This window comes from Capricornis sumatraensis, chromosome 1, assembly GCF_032405125.1.
Source record: "Capricornis sumatraensis isolate serow.1 chromosome 1, serow.2, whole genome shotgun sequence".
Taxonomy (NCBI): domain Eukaryota; kingdom Metazoa; phylum Chordata; class Mammalia; order Artiodactyla; family Bovidae; genus Capricornis; species Capricornis sumatraensis.
In genome coordinates this window covers 232,203,844-232,222,951 of record NC_091069.1, presented here as the reverse complement: position 1 = coordinate 232,222,951, position 19,108 = coordinate 232,203,844, and the positions used below count along the sequence as shown (strand labels likewise).

The window sequence follows — 19,108 nt, the reverse complement described above, 5'->3', positions numbered from 1 at the left end:
TTCTCAACTACAATTACAAATAAGACATGCTAACCTTGTTTAGATGATAAAATTACAAAAAGCACTTCTTGTAAGCAGCAAAGAAAACCTGAAGATCCAACCAAGCCAGCCTTATGGGCACGATGTTATAATTATAGTGATCATTCACCGCCTCTTGTATGAACTAATCTTGGAAGCACTATACTGGAAGCTGAATTTTCTCAAGGAAGAGTATTTTTGTCACAAAGACATATTTCAGCTATGCTGCTACTGAGCTTTAGTATGAATGTGACAGAACTGCAGTGCCATAAATGTACTGAGGGCCAAGTGTTGCATTTGCAAATTAATGTTGCGAATCACTCGAAAGGCAAGGGGATATCTCATGTGTGCCCACTCCCCACTAGCAAATCCCAGGACTGGATGAAGGATGCTGACTGCTGTCTTACAGAATTGGCTATGAGAACTGTCTGCAGCCAACCAACTACCGTATTTCCTGACCCACCTCCTCGTCTTCATCTCTACCACCCTTCCCTACCCCCTTGTCTTTACCTGGACCACTGCCACAGCCTCCCCCTTGCTCTTGTCTAGGAGGGGGTTCTAGGGGTACCAGTCCGGTCATTTTCCCCACCCGCACGGGGAGGCCCCCATGTCTGCACGATGTGGAGTCCAACTCCACTCTCAGCCTCCTCTCTCTCTCCCACTCAAGGTGTAGGCTCCAGAACAGCACCCATCTCCTCTGTGTATCTTTACAACCAAACTCTGCTTGGAACGAATCCTCTTTTCTGTATCTAACTTCCACTCTTCCTTCAAAACTCAGCTTCAAGAAGCATAATCTCCCCCAATCTCCCCACCACTTGTCCCTACTGGACCAAAGGACTCCTTGTCAGAAATCCACCCAAGACTTTTCATTGCCAATTTACCTGTCTGCCTTGTTTCCGCCCCTCCTGCTACTCACCTCCGTATCTCTTACTAATCTTGGAGTTCCAGGCCCCTAACATCATGCCCACCACATGGCTGGGGTATATATAGTACCATCTGAACTGAACTGAATCCAATGGTACTGATACTGCGTTGAATCGGGCACAGGGATGCTGGTGATGTCCTGCCAGTCACAACACCCCTCCTCCTAGTCACACATCTAACGGGAAAAGTTGCCCAAATGGGTTTTCTCACTTTCTGTACTGCCCCACCCCAGAAGCACTCTGACTGTGGGGAGACAGTCCTCTGGTCCACGTGCTAGTTGGTGGGCAGGCAGTCCAGCCCTTCCAGGCAAACTTTTCAGGAAGCCAGGGATGCTCAACAGTGCCCCCATCGCCTCCACCCACCCTCAGTGGAGGCAACCACTACCCTGAGTTTGTGCTCCTTCTTTCCTTTCCTTTATCTGCAGATTCACTTATATAAGCTATGGTTTGTCCAGATGTATGGATGTGAGAGCTGGACCATAAAGAAGGCTGAGTGCCAAAGAATTGATGCTTTTGAACTGCAATGTTGGAGAAAACTCTTGAGAGTCCCTTGGACAGCAAGGAGATCAAACTAGTCAATCCTAAAGGAAATCAACCCTGGATATTCATTGAAAGGACTGATGCTGAAGCTCCAATACTTTGGCCCCCTGATGTGAAGAGCTGACTTGTTGCAAGAGACTCTGATCCTGGAAAAGTCTGAGGGCAGGAGGAGAAGGGGGTGACAGAGGAGGAGATGGTTGGATGGCATCACTGACTCAATGGATGTGAGTTTGAGAAAACTCTGGGTGATAGTGAAGGACATGGAAGCCTGGTGTGCTGCAGTTCATGGGGTCGCAGAGTCGGACACGACTGAGTGGCTGAACAACAACGGTCTGTATCATGAATCCATATAACCTACAGGTTTGTATGGTTTTAAACTTCATATAAATGAAAGTGTATAGTGTGTCTTTTTCTGTTTTTTTTTTTCTCACCCTCAACATTACAACTGTGAGATTTATCCACTATGTTCATAGCTATAGCGTGTGAACTGCAACAGAATCTGACTATTCTCTTGTTGATAAACTGTTTACTGTCCCTCCGGAACAAACAACATTAAAGAGAACACTTTTATGTCCCGTGATGCACGAGGACAAAAGCGTCCTTAGTGGACACACCAGAAGGTTAGAGTATACACTCTATACCAGGTTAAAGGATACAAGCTCGTGTTCAATTTTAGTAGATCTTGCCAGACTGATTTCCAAAGTGACTGTACCAATTTACATTCTTCTCAAAGATGTATTCACAGTGCAGCTTTCTTCTTCTGGGAATGCCTTTTCATGTCCTTTGCCCATTTTTCCTATTGAGTCGTTACTTTTTCCTTATTCACTTTTAAGAATTTCTTGATATGTTCTGGAACCTAGACCTAGGTCTTTGTCAAGTATATCAAATATTTTACAAACATCTGTTTCGGTTTTGTGCCTTCTCTTTTCTCTCCCTTTAAGGTGTGTTTTGATGAGCAGAAATTCTCATTTAAACTTCTCATTTAAGTTCCACCTGTAACCCATCTGTAATTGGCTTTTGTGTGACATAGATATGAACACAATTCATTTCCCCATGGAAACAAAAATGGTCCCTGCCTCCATTCTCAACAGGACCAACCTTTGGCTGCTGACCTGTAGGACTCTGGAATGTGCCCACTCTGCAGAGACACGTGGGTGTGTTTCTGGCTTCTCTGGTGTTTTCATTCGTCAGTTTTTCTACCTCTCTGTTAAAACCACACTGGCTTAATTACAACAGCTTTCTGACCTTGTTCCATCGTGGTAGGTTAAATCTTCCTGCCAGTTCTTCTTCTTCAGAACTGTTCCCTGATCAGGGATCAAACTGCTGTGGTGCCTGCATTGGGACCGTGGAGTCTTAACCACTGGACCACCAGCGAAGTCCTGAAGTGTTCTCTATTTATCCATTAGACCAAGCCTGTTGGTTTACAACCTTCATTTCTACTTTTTTTAAGAGGTTACCTCAATTTACCATCCATACTTACTTTGGCATATTATAAAGTTTCACAATATCTTCATCCGATTCTCAAACAATACAGAGACCTGAGAATCCTTCATCTCTATATCCAATATCTTTGCTCAGTGCTGGTGCCTGCATTTCAGTCTTTTATTCTGGGTCATTACCTTTCTGCCTGATTTAAAGTCATAATGCAGTTTCTTTAGTTTGGATTTGTTGGTAGTAAACTGTCTCAGCTCTTATTCAACTAAAAATGTCTGTATTTCACCCACATTCACAAAAGAGGAGGTCTTCTGGGTAATTAATTCTAGAGTGTCAGACTTTATTTTTGGGGACTCCAAAATCACTGCAGATGGTGACTGCAGCCATGAAATTAAAAGACGCTTACTCCTTGGAAGAAAAGTTATGACCAACTTAGATAGTATATTCAAAAGCAGAGACATTACTTTGCCGACTAAGGTCCGTCTAGTCAAGGCTATGGTTTTTCCTGTAGTCATGTATGAATGTGAGAGTTGGACTGTGAAGAAGGCTGAGCACCGAAGAATTGATGCTTTTGAACTGTGGTGTTGGAGAAGACTCTTGAGAGCCCCTTGGACTGCAAGGAGATCCAACCAGTCCTTTCTGAAGGAGATCAGCCGTGGGATTTCTTTGGAAGGAATGATGCTAAAGCTGAAAAACTCCAGTACTTTGGCCACCTCATGCGAAGACCTGACTCATTGGAAAAGACTCTGATGCTGGGAGGGATTGGGGGCAGGAGGAGAAGGGGACGACAGAGGATGAGATGGCTGGATGGCATCACTGACTCAATGGACGTGAGTCTGAGTGAGCTCCAGGAGATGGTGATGGACAGGGAGGCCTGGCGTGCTGCGATTCATGGGGTTGCAAAGAGTCAGACACGACTGAGCGACTGAACTGAACTAATTCTAGAGTGACAGTTATTTTGTGTTAGCATTTTGAAAATATTTTTCTAAGATCTAACTTTCATTGTTGCTATGGAGAAGTCAGTTGTTAAGCTCTTTGTGATAATCTGTCTTTTCTTCCTGGATGTTTTTAACATCCTTCTTTGCTTTTTTGTGGTTTTACTATAATACATGCAGGCATGGATCTATTAAAATATATATTGCTTAGGCTTTATTGACTTCTCATATTTGATCATTGATATCTCTCCTCCATTTTGGAAATTGCTCAGCTAGTATTTCTTCACACATTAAATTTCCTCCGTTCTGTATTTTTTCTTATGGAACCTTGATTAATGTATATTAGGTTCCTTCACTCTAGCTTCTATAACTCTTAACCTCTTTTTCATATTTTCCATCTGTCTCTTTGAGCCATGTTCCAGGTAATCACTTCATGCCTGTTTCTCAGTTCCTTAAATCCTTTCTGGAACTATGTCATATCAACTATTTAACATATGTATTAACTTTCTTGTTTAAATTATTATATCTCAGTTCTGGAAATTCTGTTAGACTCTTTGTTAAATCTATTTGATCATTTCTAAAATCTCTTGATTCTTACTCACTTTCAACAGTCTGTACCTTAAAGGCTCTCAAGTAATATATTTTACATGAATTTCTTTGCATATACTTATTTTACATTCTGTATCTCATACTTTTACTATATTTTACTATATATAGTAATTATGTAGTTAATATTTAATTAATATATTTAATTTACATTTAATATAAAATTAAAATATGTATGTTCTAATTTTACTATATTTTTACCGATTACTATAATCAGGCCTCTGTAGGTCTGATTATAGCTTGTTTCTGCTGCTGATTGTTTATGTTGGCTTTTTCTTCATGTTTCATGATTGTTTGATTAGTACTTGTATTTCTTGAAACTTTATTTATAGGAATTCTTAAAGCCTATGTTAAGATGCATTCTTTCAGCGAGGGTTTGTGTTTTCCTCTGTCATACCATGTGGGCACTCACAACTTGGAAATTCTTTAAGTTTCTGACTGCATTTTTTGGGGAATAGTCAGGTAGTGTAAATTATAACCTCAAAGTCACATGTGGACTGGTTTTTGGTTAAGAATTCCCATCAGAGACTATTTTTCCTTCCTTTCACCAGAAGCCAAGGCCAAAACCAGCCAATTTTCCTTATTATCTCCCTTGGGGGGTGGGGTAAAGAAAATTAATTCAACCACATTGGTGTCACATAGCCATCTCCAAAGCCAAATCTGTGTATAGTAATTTTGAAAGTAATGGCAACCCACTGCAGCATTCTTCCCTGGAAAATCCCATGGACAGAGGAGCCTGGCGGGCGCTACAGTCCATGGGGTCACAAAGAGTCAGACATGACTGAGCGACTGATTACATACACGTTTAAATTACTACTAACTTGTACGTATTCAAATTCTTAATATTATGAAACTTAATAAATATAAATGAATCTAAACTGGAAAGTAACTTGGGACTTTCCTAGTGGTCCACTGGCTAAGACACCATGTTCCCAATGCCAGGGGAGTCGAGGGAGAGGGGGCGGGTTTGATCCATGGCCAGAGAACTAGATTCCACAGGCTGCAACTAGGAGTTCGAATGCCACAACTGAGACCCGGCACAGCCAAAGAAATAAATAAAGATAAATTTAAAAAAAGGAAAGAAAATGCTGTGCTTTAATTCTAATGTGCCTATGGGAAATCACAGAAATTCACTAAGATCAAGTGATGCAGATACTCTCATTAGGTTGAAGAACAGGGTAAGAAAGACTGTTTTTAGGAAGACTATTTAAATTAGCACAATGGTGATTTGCAGGCAAGCAGTAGTCATTTAAACTGCCACCTTTACCAATATTGTATGTGAAGGTGTGACATGTAGTTTAGTCGCTAAGTCGTGTCCGACTCTTGTGACCCCATGGACTACAGCCCACCAGGCTCCTCTGTCCATGGGATTCTCCAGATAAGAATACTGAAATTGGTTGCCATGCCCTCCTCCAGGGGATCTTCCCAACCCAGGGATCGAACCCAGGTCTCCCGGATTGCATGTGAATTTTTTACAGTCTGAGCTACTAGGGCTTATTCAACGAGAATTTGGGCAACCATGTGAGGAAGCATAAAGCCCCCAAAGGTCCAGGACAGGCCTCTGATCAGGTAAAATCATCTGCATCCAGCTAGCCTAAGCTTCTAGTTTTCCTCATCTGGATTCTCAATAAACAGCCCTCAAATTTTTCCTTAGAATTTTTCTCATTCTGCTATGACACTGGAGTTCCCCTCGCAGGGCAGTGAGGTTTCCAGGTCTCTGGCTCAGCATCTGCGCCTGGGGCATCACCAACTCTGCTTCTGTGTATCTATTCAGCTGCCCAGGCCTCTCTGCTGCTGCTGCTGCTGCTGCTAAGTCGCTTCAGTCGTGTCTGACTCTATGCGACCCCATAGATGGCAGCCTCTCTCTTGTTAATGCTGCCTTGCTCTCTGGGTTGGCTATTCTTTGTGTTGTTGCTGTATGGGACTCCACTGGGAAGGAACCCAAGAATCTGTGAACAAAACAACACAACATCTTCCAGAAAATACAATATAATTGGGCAATTTTAGGGGACGTCCCTGGTGGTCCCAGGGTTAAGACTCTCCCTTGCAATGCAGGGGACTTGGGTTCGATCTCTGGTTGGGAAACTAAGATCCCACAAGCGGCAGAGCAAGTAACCCTATACGCCACAATTACTGAGTCTGTGTGCCACAACTACTGAAGCACACACGCCACAACTAGAGAGTCCGTGTGTACAACATAACAAAGAGCCCGCGTGCTGCAACGAAGACCTGACGTAGCCGAATAAAGAAAGACATGCTTAAAAATATATTAAAAAATTAACAGGCAATTTTATAGGAAACAAGTTTAGAGCCCCTAAAATAAAACAGGTGCTACTTACGCAGGGGGGCTGTCGCCACAATACTTTCCAATTCTTTCAGCGTCGTTGATCTCCCCACCGTTAAACACAGCCACGTAATCGTACCGGCAGTAGTTATCACGCTCAACATCAAATTTCTCAAACTTTAATTCTATAAGCTTTAGTGAAAGCACAACATTAGAAGGGTCAAAGGGGGTAGTGCAGAATAACCTCAAACAGAATTCTTCCTCTCCTCAGGTTTGTAAGGGTACTGTGTTTTTCCTTCCTAAAAAAAAATGTATTTACCTTGTTTAAATTTTTTCTTATCATTTTCAAACTTCTTCTTTAGTTAACAACATATTCTCTTGCTTTCATTTTTAATTATTTCAAAAGATCACTTTAAGCCCAGATCAACCCTAGTTAGGATCTTTTTTTTACTGTTTTTTTAAATTGTGGTAAAAGTCACATAATATAAAATGTACAATTTTAATCACACTTCCCTGATAGCTCAGTTGATAAAGAACCCACCTGCAATGCAGGAGACCCTGGTTTGATTCCTGGTTTGGGACGATCTGCTGGAGAAGGGAAAGGCTACCCACTCCAGTATTCTGGCCTGGAGAATTCCATGGACGGTATAGTGGCACTTACATTCACGTTGTTGTTCAACGCTCACCGTCATCCATCTCCTGAATATTTCACCTTCCTAAATTGAAACTCTGTCCCCATTAAACTCCAAGTCCCCATTCTTTCTCCCCCACCGCTAGCCCCTAGCATCTACCAATATACTTTCTGACTCTATAATTTGATTATTCTAGGTACCTCGTATAAGTGGAGTCAAACAGTATTTGTCTGCACTTACAGAATCCCATGGACAGAAGAGCCTGGCGGGCTATAGACCACAGGGTCGCAAAGAGCCAGACACGACTCAGTGATTAAACAACAACTGTATATTAGAATGCATTTTTAAGGTTACCGATTTAGGATCTTAAACATGGGAATTCTGTTCACTTACAGCTAAGAAAGTACAGAAACACTACATAATCCTAGCAATCTATATTAAGACTTAAATTGGGTTTGTATTGGAGTGGAAATTGGGGCTATATACCAGCTTCATTCTTCTCTAGAGGAAAACTAATAGAAATAAAAAGTATTACCTACAATGTCCCCCAAAGTAGTGTATGTTGGGATGTGGTGTTTGTGTACGTGTTTGGTTGTCTGAGATGGGTGGACACAGCAGTTCTACCTCAAGGGAAGGAGACTAATATTCCCATCACATGCAAAGAACTCAAATTCTTCAGGACCAGAGGTTCAGGGAGGTGGGAATTGACTCTGATGTCTTCTGGAAGTATGTTTTTAAGACTGTGTCTGCCAAGCACAGTGTGCTTGGTGATCTGGTTGATTTTTGAAGAGGCTGCATAGAAGCATGAATGCACAAAGTCAGTGTTAGATTTCTGAAGTTTTTTTCTTTTTTTGGCACTGGTACCAACAATAGTGTCCTAAAATACTCAAGTCAATAGGAAGTTTTGATTTAAAAGCAATCATTCCCCTTATAAAAGCAGATTTTTCGAGAGTACCTCTACCGTATGAATCAAAGGAAGTCTCACTGGGTTCATAAATACCCATGGCACCCAGAGACTGGTCCCTATTCTTCCTGGGTGGGCAGGCAACCCTCCCTAATGCTTACGGAAGATAATAGGTGTTAACTCATGTTAGGACAGTCACGATGCTGTTAGCCGTTAGCTAGCGAAGACTTGGACAGTAATGTGGGTGAAGTTGTAACACCAGTGACATCACAAAGAGACATAAAGGGAAAGTTTGGCTTTGAACATGATTGCTACATATCCACATATTTATCCACTTTTCAAAAGCGCCGGGAAAGGGTGAATAATAGCTTATTCATACTCAACACTGCTTTAAGTTACATTAAAATATTTCCCCTTTGGGCCCTGTAACTTTTCATTGGTCAGAAATAAAATGCATTCCAGGTTACTAAAAATTGGCTGAACTTTTTCTACTTAGAAATTGGTTACAAATTTTGGGAGAGAAAATAAAAATAAGGAGGATAAAGTGGAAAGCTATGATCTTTTTTAAAGATGTCTTTTAATAGAAGAAAATGCCCAAAGATTTACATAGAAATTACTAGACTTAATTTTCTCATGTTATTTTTCTCATTTGGACAGTTTCCACTGATTTCAGACACTACAACTATGACTAGAGACTCAATTGGCTAAAGCCAAAAATTAAATAAATAAAATCTAAATGTAATTTAAATAAAGAGAAAAACTTGGGGAAATGATGCTAAATTGTAATCTGCAAGTATAATTAAATGGAAGTCACTTAATCTAACATATTTACAAATGACACAAAGAGAAAAATGATCAATACAATCTCAAGAATTACATAATAGCTTAAATGTTGGATAAATTAAATTTTTAAATGTTCTATTAAACTATAAAATGTTCAATAGATTTACAGAATCCTATATTATCAAATAAATGAGTAAATTTTTCATTTAAACATAAAACTGAGTTTTAGGATTATGATCAAAGTATGTGTGTGTGTGTGTGTGTGTGCACTCAAATCACTGACTTGCATAGTATATTTGCCTGAATAATTTCCACTAAGGAAATGAATATATGGCAAATAGTATTTGTGTAAACAAAAGATCAAGTTAGAAAAAATTTTTTTAACAATATCATAATATTCACCATACAGTGTTTGGATTAAAGTCTATAATATTTCCCATAATAATAATTTTTAAAAGTTATTTTCCAAATTCTATTGCAAAGAGTTGGTTTATTCTCATGCTAAGTTCTGTCCTGAAATTAATATCTGAAAGTGGTCCCCAGAAAGAGTAAAAATTTATATAACCACAAACTAGTAAACACTGGAAAACTAGATCTCTGTTGATTGTTTTAGAGCAATGAATAGTTATTTGTGGGGAACCTGCACAAATTTTAAACAACAACCAAAAGAAGAAAAAGAAAAAGCATCATGGAGCACAGCAGTTTTCATGTCAGAGACCTTGTTCTTAGAAAAGAGGATGTGATGTGCTTGCACTGGCTTGGCTGAAGTGAGCATTCTGGTTGTTCTGGATTTGGCGATTCGGAGGGCTGTTACCAGGACATGATGCTCTGTGAGCAGATGGTAACCTGAGGTGCACGTAAACTTGGGGCTTTGTTGTCCTTCTGCAGTTGGTCACTGCTGCTCATAAACCCGTGCTTATAACACCTTCCATAGTGTTTAAACAACCTCATGTGGGATTTGCAGGCTGTTTGTATTTTAAACCTGTTGAAAATTGTAATTCTCTAATGGGAAGTTAAATCCATGACTTTGCAAGTCAAAGAGCACAAAGGCAGCTTTAACCTGGGTCTCTGCGTGAAGAAATACTGTGTCCAGCAGGGCCTTCCTCGCCTGTTATCTTTAACAGTTCACATTGGGCAATTCACACATGCATACTTTCTTCATGTTTTCTGGGAACCTCACCTGATTCTTTGGGGCTACGATGTGCCACACACAAGTGACTCCTGCAGGGTAATCACGGTCTGGCCAGTTGGGGGTTTTGAAAGAGCCGGAAGGTCTTTCAAGGAGGCCTCCACAATACTGATCACCTGAAGTTATTAAAAATGAAAAAAAGTCCACGTTTATGGCAATGCAACCATATGGAAATAGGAACTTGGAATATTGATAGTATAACAAGGGCAGTAGCAGATGCTCTTAGTTCTTCCCTTAAAAATGGTTGTACAATCTCCTTTAAACACACACACATACGCGCAGACAGAATGATCTCGACAGATCACACCAGCATAAGAGAGTGAAGGAGTGAAATGAGGGCCATTGACTCTTTTCTTTTCCCCATTTTTTGGATGAGACAAAACATTTGGGCTGTTACTTACTCATTCAAACACCATGAAGGCTCAACCAAATCTATACATTTAAGAACTCAAGGCAGAGGTATTTATTAATAAGGCTAAAATTCGGTCCATGGACAAAGTCTGAATCAGTTATTATAGACAACTCTTATTACGAGTAAACTGTTTATAAATCTTTCACAATTTTCAAGAATAATTTTGTCAAAACAATATGTTTATAACACTGTCAGCGATACAGAAGAGCATTAAAGGTAGGATTGATTTCTAGATTGGTCTGATATCGGGCAAGCTCTCTCCTGGTCTGAGAAAAGTGACTGCTCCAGAAAAGTCTGCCGGATTAACAGGTACAGGTGTCGCCTGGGGTGGCTCCGTGCCTCACAGCTAACCATCCCTCTGTACTTGGTGCCGGGCATGCGCACGTCTGCTCTGAATGACGTCAGAACAGAACCAGGATGGCTAGCCCCCAGGAGCCTCAGAAGGGGCTGTTGGCGGCGCCCTCACACCACATAGCACAGGCCTGCATGGTTCGACAGGGGCTGTGCTTCTTCACCCTGCGTCCCTCTGCTGCCCTCTGTCCCCAACCCTCGGTTCCTCCCTCGCCTGCACACTGAGATGGCCTTGTGTTGGGGGATGAGACCATCCCCCACCCATTCCTCTGTCTCTCCCACCCCAGACCCTAACCTAACATAGAGCCCAGACTCAGCCGTTGCTGAAGGGTCTCCCTTTAGGCACAAATCTCATTATTTCACTAGGAGGTTCCGGAAGTTTCACCAGAGCCAGATTCAGCAGTAGTTCTGACAGTGAGGATACTAAGGATGAAGGTTTGGTTTCAAACTTGGTTTTCAAGAGAATATTCTGCAATGCTAGCTTCCTGGCCTGGGCAAATATTAGCCTCACTTCCCTGGGACTGAACTGGGTTTCTTGGACACATCTAGACTCCTAGCAAAACTGCTTATTCCCTGTGGGGGGTGGGGAGGGATTGAATTTGGGGTAAGATTCCCTCAAATCCCACCACTTAAAATTAACCACAATAAGTATGTGACAAACGCGTTTCAGATATTTCTATGCATATGAACTAAAGGGTTGATTGAAATAATTTTAGAAAGATATTTCAATACAAGTTTTAATTTAATTTTACTTGGATTTAACCAACAAAGAAAAACTGAAACTAATTCATATACTTTAACAAAATATTTGACACAGAAGCTAATCATTCTTAAAAAGATTCTTTAAATTGAAGACAATGTATTATAAAAATTGGGGTTGGAATAATTTCTACAACTTTTTGTTTATGGAAAACTTCAAGCATATGCAAAGCAAACAGACAATATAATGAATCTCTATGTATTCGTCCAGTTTCAACAAGTATCATCATTCTACTATTCTTTTTTTAAATGTCCTTTTATTTTTGTTTATTTATCCTTTTTGGCCATGCTGTGTGGCATGGGGACCCTTGGTTCCCCAACCAGGGATTGAATCCAGGCCCCTGCACTGGGAGTGTGTGGAGTCTTAACCACTGGACCACCAGGGAAATCCCATCATTCTACTATTCTATCAATATAGCTAGCCAATGCCCACCACTTGCACTATGATTATTATTATTACTCTATAGGTTTGAGGGAGGTAAATTCGATACTTTGAAATGCACAAATCTTAGCTGTAAAAAATTGAAAAATGGTTACACCTGTGTGAGCCACACTCCTACGATGTATGTATCCAAAATTTCTGTATCCTTCACCAGTCAATTTGCTGGATCTCCACATCACTTTTCCGAAAGATTCCACTGTAGATTAGTTTTATTCTAGAGCTTCATATAAATGGAATCATATGGTGTTCCTCTTCTGTGTTTGACTTCTCTTGCCTGGCACAATGTCTGAGATGCATTGCTGTGTGTATTGGTAGCTTGTTCCTTGACATTGCTGAGTAGTATTCTGGGGTGTGGAAACAACAATTTGTTCACCCATTCTCCCGCTGATATCCATTTGGGTTGCTTCCAGTCTGGGCTACTGTGAATGAAGATGTTATGAACATTTTTGTACAAATCTCTTGGTGGACTTGTATTTTCATTTCTCTTATATAAATACCCAGGAATGCAATTGCTGGGCCAAGAGTAGATGTTGATGTTTAACTTCATAAGAAACTACCAAAATATTTCCCCAAGTGGTTTTACTATTTTATGCCTCTCAAGGGATGAGAACTTTGGCTGCATCACATCTTTGCCACCATTAAGTGTTGTCAGTTTGTTTTTTTTTAACCCAACCTGGTGGGTATGTAACGGTATCTCATTGTGTTTTTAATTTGCATTTCCCTGTTAACTAATGACACTGAACAGTTTTTCATGCACTTATGAATCATTTGTGTATCTTCTTCTGGAAAGTAAAAGTTCAACTGTTTGCCCATTTTTATATTTATTGGGATCTTTATCTTTTTACTGTTGAGTTATATAAGTTCTTTATATATTCTGAATACAAGTCTGTTATGAGGTGTTTTTGCAAATGTTTTTCCTATTCTTTAGGCTATCTATGTAAAATTATCTTTTTATAAGCATTAGTTTTCACTTTAATGAAGTTTGCATGGTACATATTTTTCTATCCTTTTATGTTTAGCCTGTTTTGTCTTCATATTTCAAGTGCTTTTTTGTAGACAATTATGGTTGGGCTTTGCTTTTTAACCCATTCTAATACTTACTGTCTTCTAATTGGAGTATTTAATCCTCAATATTTAATGTATTTATTGATATGCTTGGATTGAGTGTGCCAATTACTATTTTGTTCTATTTGTCACACCTTTCTCTTGTTCCATCTCTTCTTTCTTTCCTGCCCTCTTTGTGGCAGTTAAATAATTCTGGTATTTATTTTAATCTTTTGGCTTTTAGTTAAAACAAAAAAGGCATTTTTAAAGGATTCTCTAGGGACTCAATATGCATCTCTAACTTATCACAGCCTTTTAGGGTTAACAGAATGTTTCTTCATGTATTGTATATTTCCACTTGCTTCTCCATCCTTTGTTCCATTGTTGTCATATATATCATATATTATACTTGCCACAATACGTACTTAAGCTTTTTGTTTTGTTTTGAACAGACAGATGGTAAAGAAATGAAGAGAAAAAAATAAAATAACACATAGTCTGCTATGTTTACCATTTCCAGTGGCCTTCAATCCTTCTATTACCTTTCGGTTACCCTGTGGGGCCACTTCCCTTCAATTTAAGAAACTCCCTTCAATATTTCTTGTGACATGGTTGTTTATCTGAAAATGTCTTTATTTCACTTTCATTTTTGAAGTCTGGTTATAGAATTCTGGGTTGATGCTGTTCCACTGCCTTCTGGCCTCCACTGTTTCTGAGTAAAAGAAAGCCATCCTTCATACCATTGTTTTTCTATATGTAATTTGGGTTTTATCTGATTGATTTTAAGATTTTCTCTTTATCTTCTGATTTCTTTAATCATGATGTGGCCAGGTGTGGCTTCATTTTCTACTCATCTCATTTGGGGTTTGTTGACCTTCCTAGCGCTGTAAATTGATATTCTTCACTAAATTTGGGTGGCTCCAAGCCATTATTTCTTGAGATTCCTTTTTTCTGCACTTTTGTCACTCTCTTTTTCCTCTGGGACACAAATTACACATATGTTAGACCACCTGAGATTGTCTCACTAGTCTCCAAGGCTGTCATTTTTTCATCTTTTTCCTACTGGGTCTTCAGATTGAATCAGTTCTAATCAAAACCACTGCATTTTTCTTCTACCATCTCCAATCTACTTGTAAGTCCCTCAGATAAATTTCAAGATTCCATAGTCTCTATCTTTCAGCTCTAGCATTACCATTGTATTCTTTTCTGAGACTCTCAGTTTGTTTTTTTACACATATATTTTCCTTTAAGTCTTTAAACAAATGTATAATAGCCGCTTTAAAATGCTTGTCTGCTAATGGTAACCCCTGGGCTAGCTGCAGGTCAGTTTATTTACTTATCTTTGGCCGTGCTGGTCTTTGTTGCTGCACTGGCTTTTCTCTTGTTGTGGTGAGCAGGGTGGTGGTGAGCGGGGGCTACTCTCTAGTTGCGGTGTGCCGGCTTCTCACTGTGGTAACTTCTCTCGTTGCTGAGCACAGGCTGTAGGGTGCATGGGCTTCAGTAGTTACGGCACGTGGGCTCAGTAACTGTAACTCCTGGGCTCTAGAGCATGGGCTCAACAGTTGTGGTGCACAGGCTTAGTTGCTTTATAGCATGTGGGATCTCCCTGGATCAGGGATTAAATCTGTATCTCCTGCGTTGGCAAGCTGCTTCTTTATCACTGAGCCACCAGGGAAGCCCTGGGGGTCAATTTTTATTGACTGCTTTTTTTGTCGTATAGAGACACACTTTCCTGGTTTCATCATATGATTGGATACTGGACATTATGAATACAATATAAAGTATATACATGTGTATATGTATATGTGCATATATTATGTATATGTGTATACATTATGATACACTATAAAGTCTCTAGATTTTACTGTGTTCCAATGAAAAGTGATTTTTGTTCTGGGAGGCATTCAACTTGGCTAGCTCCAAGCTCGAAGTCTGTCACCCTGCTAATGGGCAGCAGCTGTATCTTGGATCGGTTTCTTCATATTCCAGATGATGCTTTTGTGCCAGGCCACCTGGGCTCTCCCCCATATATGTAGAGTTTAGCTGTTAGCCAAAGATTTGGGTGGATTTTATGTGTATATTTTGTGCCTCAGCTCTTCAGAAGCTCCCAGCCAGGATTTCCTCCCAAGTGTTCTGGCTGCTCTGTCAGCCCCAGATTCTGTACTCTAATATCTCAAGGCTGAGCTACAGTCCAAGGCAAGAAAAGATTAGGCAGTGCCTTTAGGCAGAAGGCTGCAGCTCTTGGCCATTACAGCTGTCTTCCAAGGACGGAGGTTTCTACCCTTGGGAGATCACATGTACTGATGTGTAACTACTCCAACTTGTAGGGCGAAGCAAAAAGAAAAAGCTGTGAAACAATATGAAAGCATGATCCCACTTACACATTTTAAAAGTTATTGCAAAAGTACAAACTAATAAGTAAGTGCACAAACCATGTATGGGACCCACCAGCCATGCATGGCTGTTTCTAAGAGGGGACTACCATGGGCGAAAAGTCTCTATATGTATGCAAGGTTTCACATTTTGTACTCCATGAATTTCTACATTTGAATTTTATAAGAGTATATATGGGCTTTAAACAAATACTGATTTTTTGTATATGGTTTATCTCAGAATATATGAATATAATTCCCTGTGCCATACAGTAGGACTTGTTTAACCATTCTATATGTAACAGTCTGCATCTGCTAACCCCAAACTCCCAGTCCATCCCTGCCCATTGGCAAGACTGATTTTTTTAAATGGTCTCTTGATGGTTTGGTGGGCTCAGCAGTAAAGAATCTGCCTGCAATGCCAGAGACCAGGTTCAATCCCTGGGTAGGGAAGATCCTTTGGAGAAGAGAATGGCAACCCACTCCAGTATTCTTGCCTGGAGAATTCCATGGACAGAGGAGCATGGTGGGCTACAGTCCATGGGGTCGCAAAGAGTCGAATATGACTGAGTGACGAACACTTTGATGATCTGATGGTATTTATTAGCTCTCTGTTTGAGAAGAATTGCACTTAAACTTTGGATTAAGTGCCTAGAACAGTGCCTGACATAAAGGAGGCATTCAGTAACTATGGGCCCGTATTATTGCTGTAATGTGGGAACAATACCTCTTTCATTTGGTTCCGCAGCAGAGAACATGGCCATGAAGCCATTCCCAGCTGTGTTGGCGTCGGAAATCATCTGCACCATCATCTTGTTGCTGCTGGACACAAGGGCTCCAGGCCGGAATGTGCCGCAGAAGCGCCCAATGCGCTGGCCGTTGGCGTGGCCATTGTACACATCCACAAAGTCATAACGACACAGGTTGTCACTCTCCAGGTCTATGAATCGGAAATTGAGAACTACCACTTTTCCCTCCGGAACCTGCCAAGAAAACGGCCAAGGGGAAAACTGTGTCATGGAAGTGGTGTCTGAAGCCTTCACGTCTAAGCCAATTACTGAAATGAGCAGAGAAAAGTTTAATACCCCAGATCATGCTTTTTCCCTTCAACTCTGAATGAGGCCACAAAAGGCATTCTACCATAATGTGTTCCCAGTAAAAGACGAGCATTTATTATCTTTTCACAAATTCCACAATTCTCTAGGGTACATGAGCTTATTCTTAGAGAGTCTGTCTCAAAGTTGCAAACTATTGGATCAGTCTTACTTTTGAAAATTAATTATTAATTTGTTTGGCTGCACTAGGTCTTAGTAGCAGCATGCATTTTGGGTTTTTTTTTTTTAGTTGCAGCATGCGAACTCTTAGTTGAGGCATGTGCGATCTAGTTGCCTGCCCAGGGATCAAACCTGAGCCCCCTGCACTGGTAGCACAGAGTCTTAGCCCTAGACCACGAGGGAAGTTCCAGGATCACTTATTAATTAATAAATCATAGCTTACAAAGAATACCAGGCCCAACTGGATCTTAGCACACATCTCACATCTGCACATTCTAAAGCACCATGGCACTCAGACATAGTGCTCAGCAAAGATACATTTGAAATGTCAATTCTTACAAATAATACAATAGGACAATCTCAAGACATAGAATGTTTCTGTGAAATTCAAACTCAAAGGGTGATTTGGCAACTGTGTAGGTAATTTATAGATAATTGACTTTGGGTTCTCAAGAGGCCAGATCAATTATCTACACTGATTATATTGATTAACTGTTGAATCAGCTCTTCTCAAAGTCACTAAGTTTTTGTTTTCCAGGTGAAAACTATATACTAGGCAGCCTTGAAACATAATACACTGATGAAAAAGATGCGTTTTCACCTTCTCCACTTTCTCATAAGACTTTTTCACCATAATTTCCTCCTCCCTCCTTGTTCCCTGACTAAGTAGAGAAAAATGGCTACAAAAGCATTTGGCAGGATTCTTACAAAAGCCCCATTTATTTCACACTATCTTTTAATTTCTTCATACAAGCTGTTTAGTCATAAAGTCTTGATAAGATTTGTTTCACACTCGATAGCATAAGAATTTCATTCTGTAAAAACCTACAGATGACAAAGATCAGTGATTTAAAAACAGCAAAGATACACAAGCAACACTGTTTGCTTCATCTTAATTAACCATCTCACACTTAAGGATCAAAGAACGCCATCACATAAATGTGGCTTCCCCATGTTGCTAAGCTCCCCATACCGGTAAGTGACATGAATTTTTTTTCCTGTAATAAGAAGTGTGTCAGTGCCACTTGCCTTTTTTAATCAAACACATAACACCCAATGGAGAAACTATAACCCAGTAATCACAAGAAGGGGGATATTTTAGCTTTACCATTGTTGCATTCTAATTGCTGGAGGCTTATCTTAAGTATGAACATCAGAAGCTCTAAAGCCACAGTCTAAGAACCTGACAACAGAAAACACAATTTAATTTTTATACATTCTCACTGAGATATTTGTTGCAGAATGTCCTTGGTTTTGTTTTGTTTTGTTGCATACAATCTCTCTTTATCCCATGATCAGAAAATTATCACCATGTGATGCCACATCTGCTACCTTGACTATAGGCAAGCTCTCCATGAATCACTGAAAAATTCCCAGTTAAGAAAAACATTTGGAACTAAATTAATTTGGATTGTCCTTGAGTGAATAATGACTATTTGTGTAAATGTATAAACCCTATGGAGGGCAATTCAAAGCTATGACACTCATCCACCCACAGAGTGTAGATTAAAAAGTAAAGAGGTCTAAGGATGGAGTCCTGGGGCATTCCAATGTCATCGTGTCTCCAAGATGAAGCCAAACCACCAAAAGGACTGAGTCAGTAAGGAGGAGGCAACCAGAAGGAGGATGTGGTGCCCCGAAGCCAGACGAAGAGAGTGCGTCAAGCAGGAAAGGCTGATTGGCTGAATCAGGCGCTGCTGTTTAGTCAGTAAGATAATGACTGAGATGAGACCACTAGGTTTAGCAACCAGAGGTCACTGGAGACTCTGACATGGCTGTTTTGCTGGAGCATTAGGGATGAAGCCTGAGAAGAGAAGGATCAAGAGAAAATGGAGTGAGAGAAATTGGTGCAAATGAATACAGACAAGTCTTTCAAGGAGTTTAGCTGGAAAGATGAACAGAGTAAAAAGGCTGTAACTAGAAGGGGATGTGCGGTCAAGACAGGATATTAAATGGGCTGAATTAAGGCATGCTTGCTTGCCAGTGGGAATAATACCGTAGAGAGGGCAAAACTGATGAAGTAAAAGAGAGGGAGAATTGATTGAGCAATGCCATTAGCAGGCCGGGGAGAGCTGATCTAAGACACCATGGAGCACGGATGGTCTGCCCAGTGAGAGCAAGACAGGCAGATGCAGGGAGGTTGGTACACGAGGTTGTGGTGGCATGTGAAACTTTTCTTCTGATCACTTTGCTTTTATCAGTGAAA

General features: G+C 40.3%; 1 protein-coding gene across 1 annotated transcript in view; it reads right to left on the bottom strand.

Moving 5' to 3' along the window:
• PCOLCE2 (procollagen C-endopeptidase enhancer 2) overlaps positions 1 to 19,108 on the bottom strand; it is an 83,977-nt gene that overhangs the window by 13,803 nt on the left and 51,066 nt on the right. The window contains exons 3-5 of the mRNA XM_068981340.1: positions 16,356 to 16,611; positions 10,240 to 10,364; positions 6,796 to 6,932 (exon numbers count right to left, since the gene is read on the bottom strand). Coding sequence (XP_068837441.1) covers positions 6,796 to 6,932; positions 10,240 to 10,364; positions 16,356 to 16,611 — 518 coding nt within the window. The remainder of the gene's footprint in view (positions 1 to 6,795; positions 6,933 to 10,239; positions 10,365 to 16,355; positions 16,612 to 19,108) is intronic.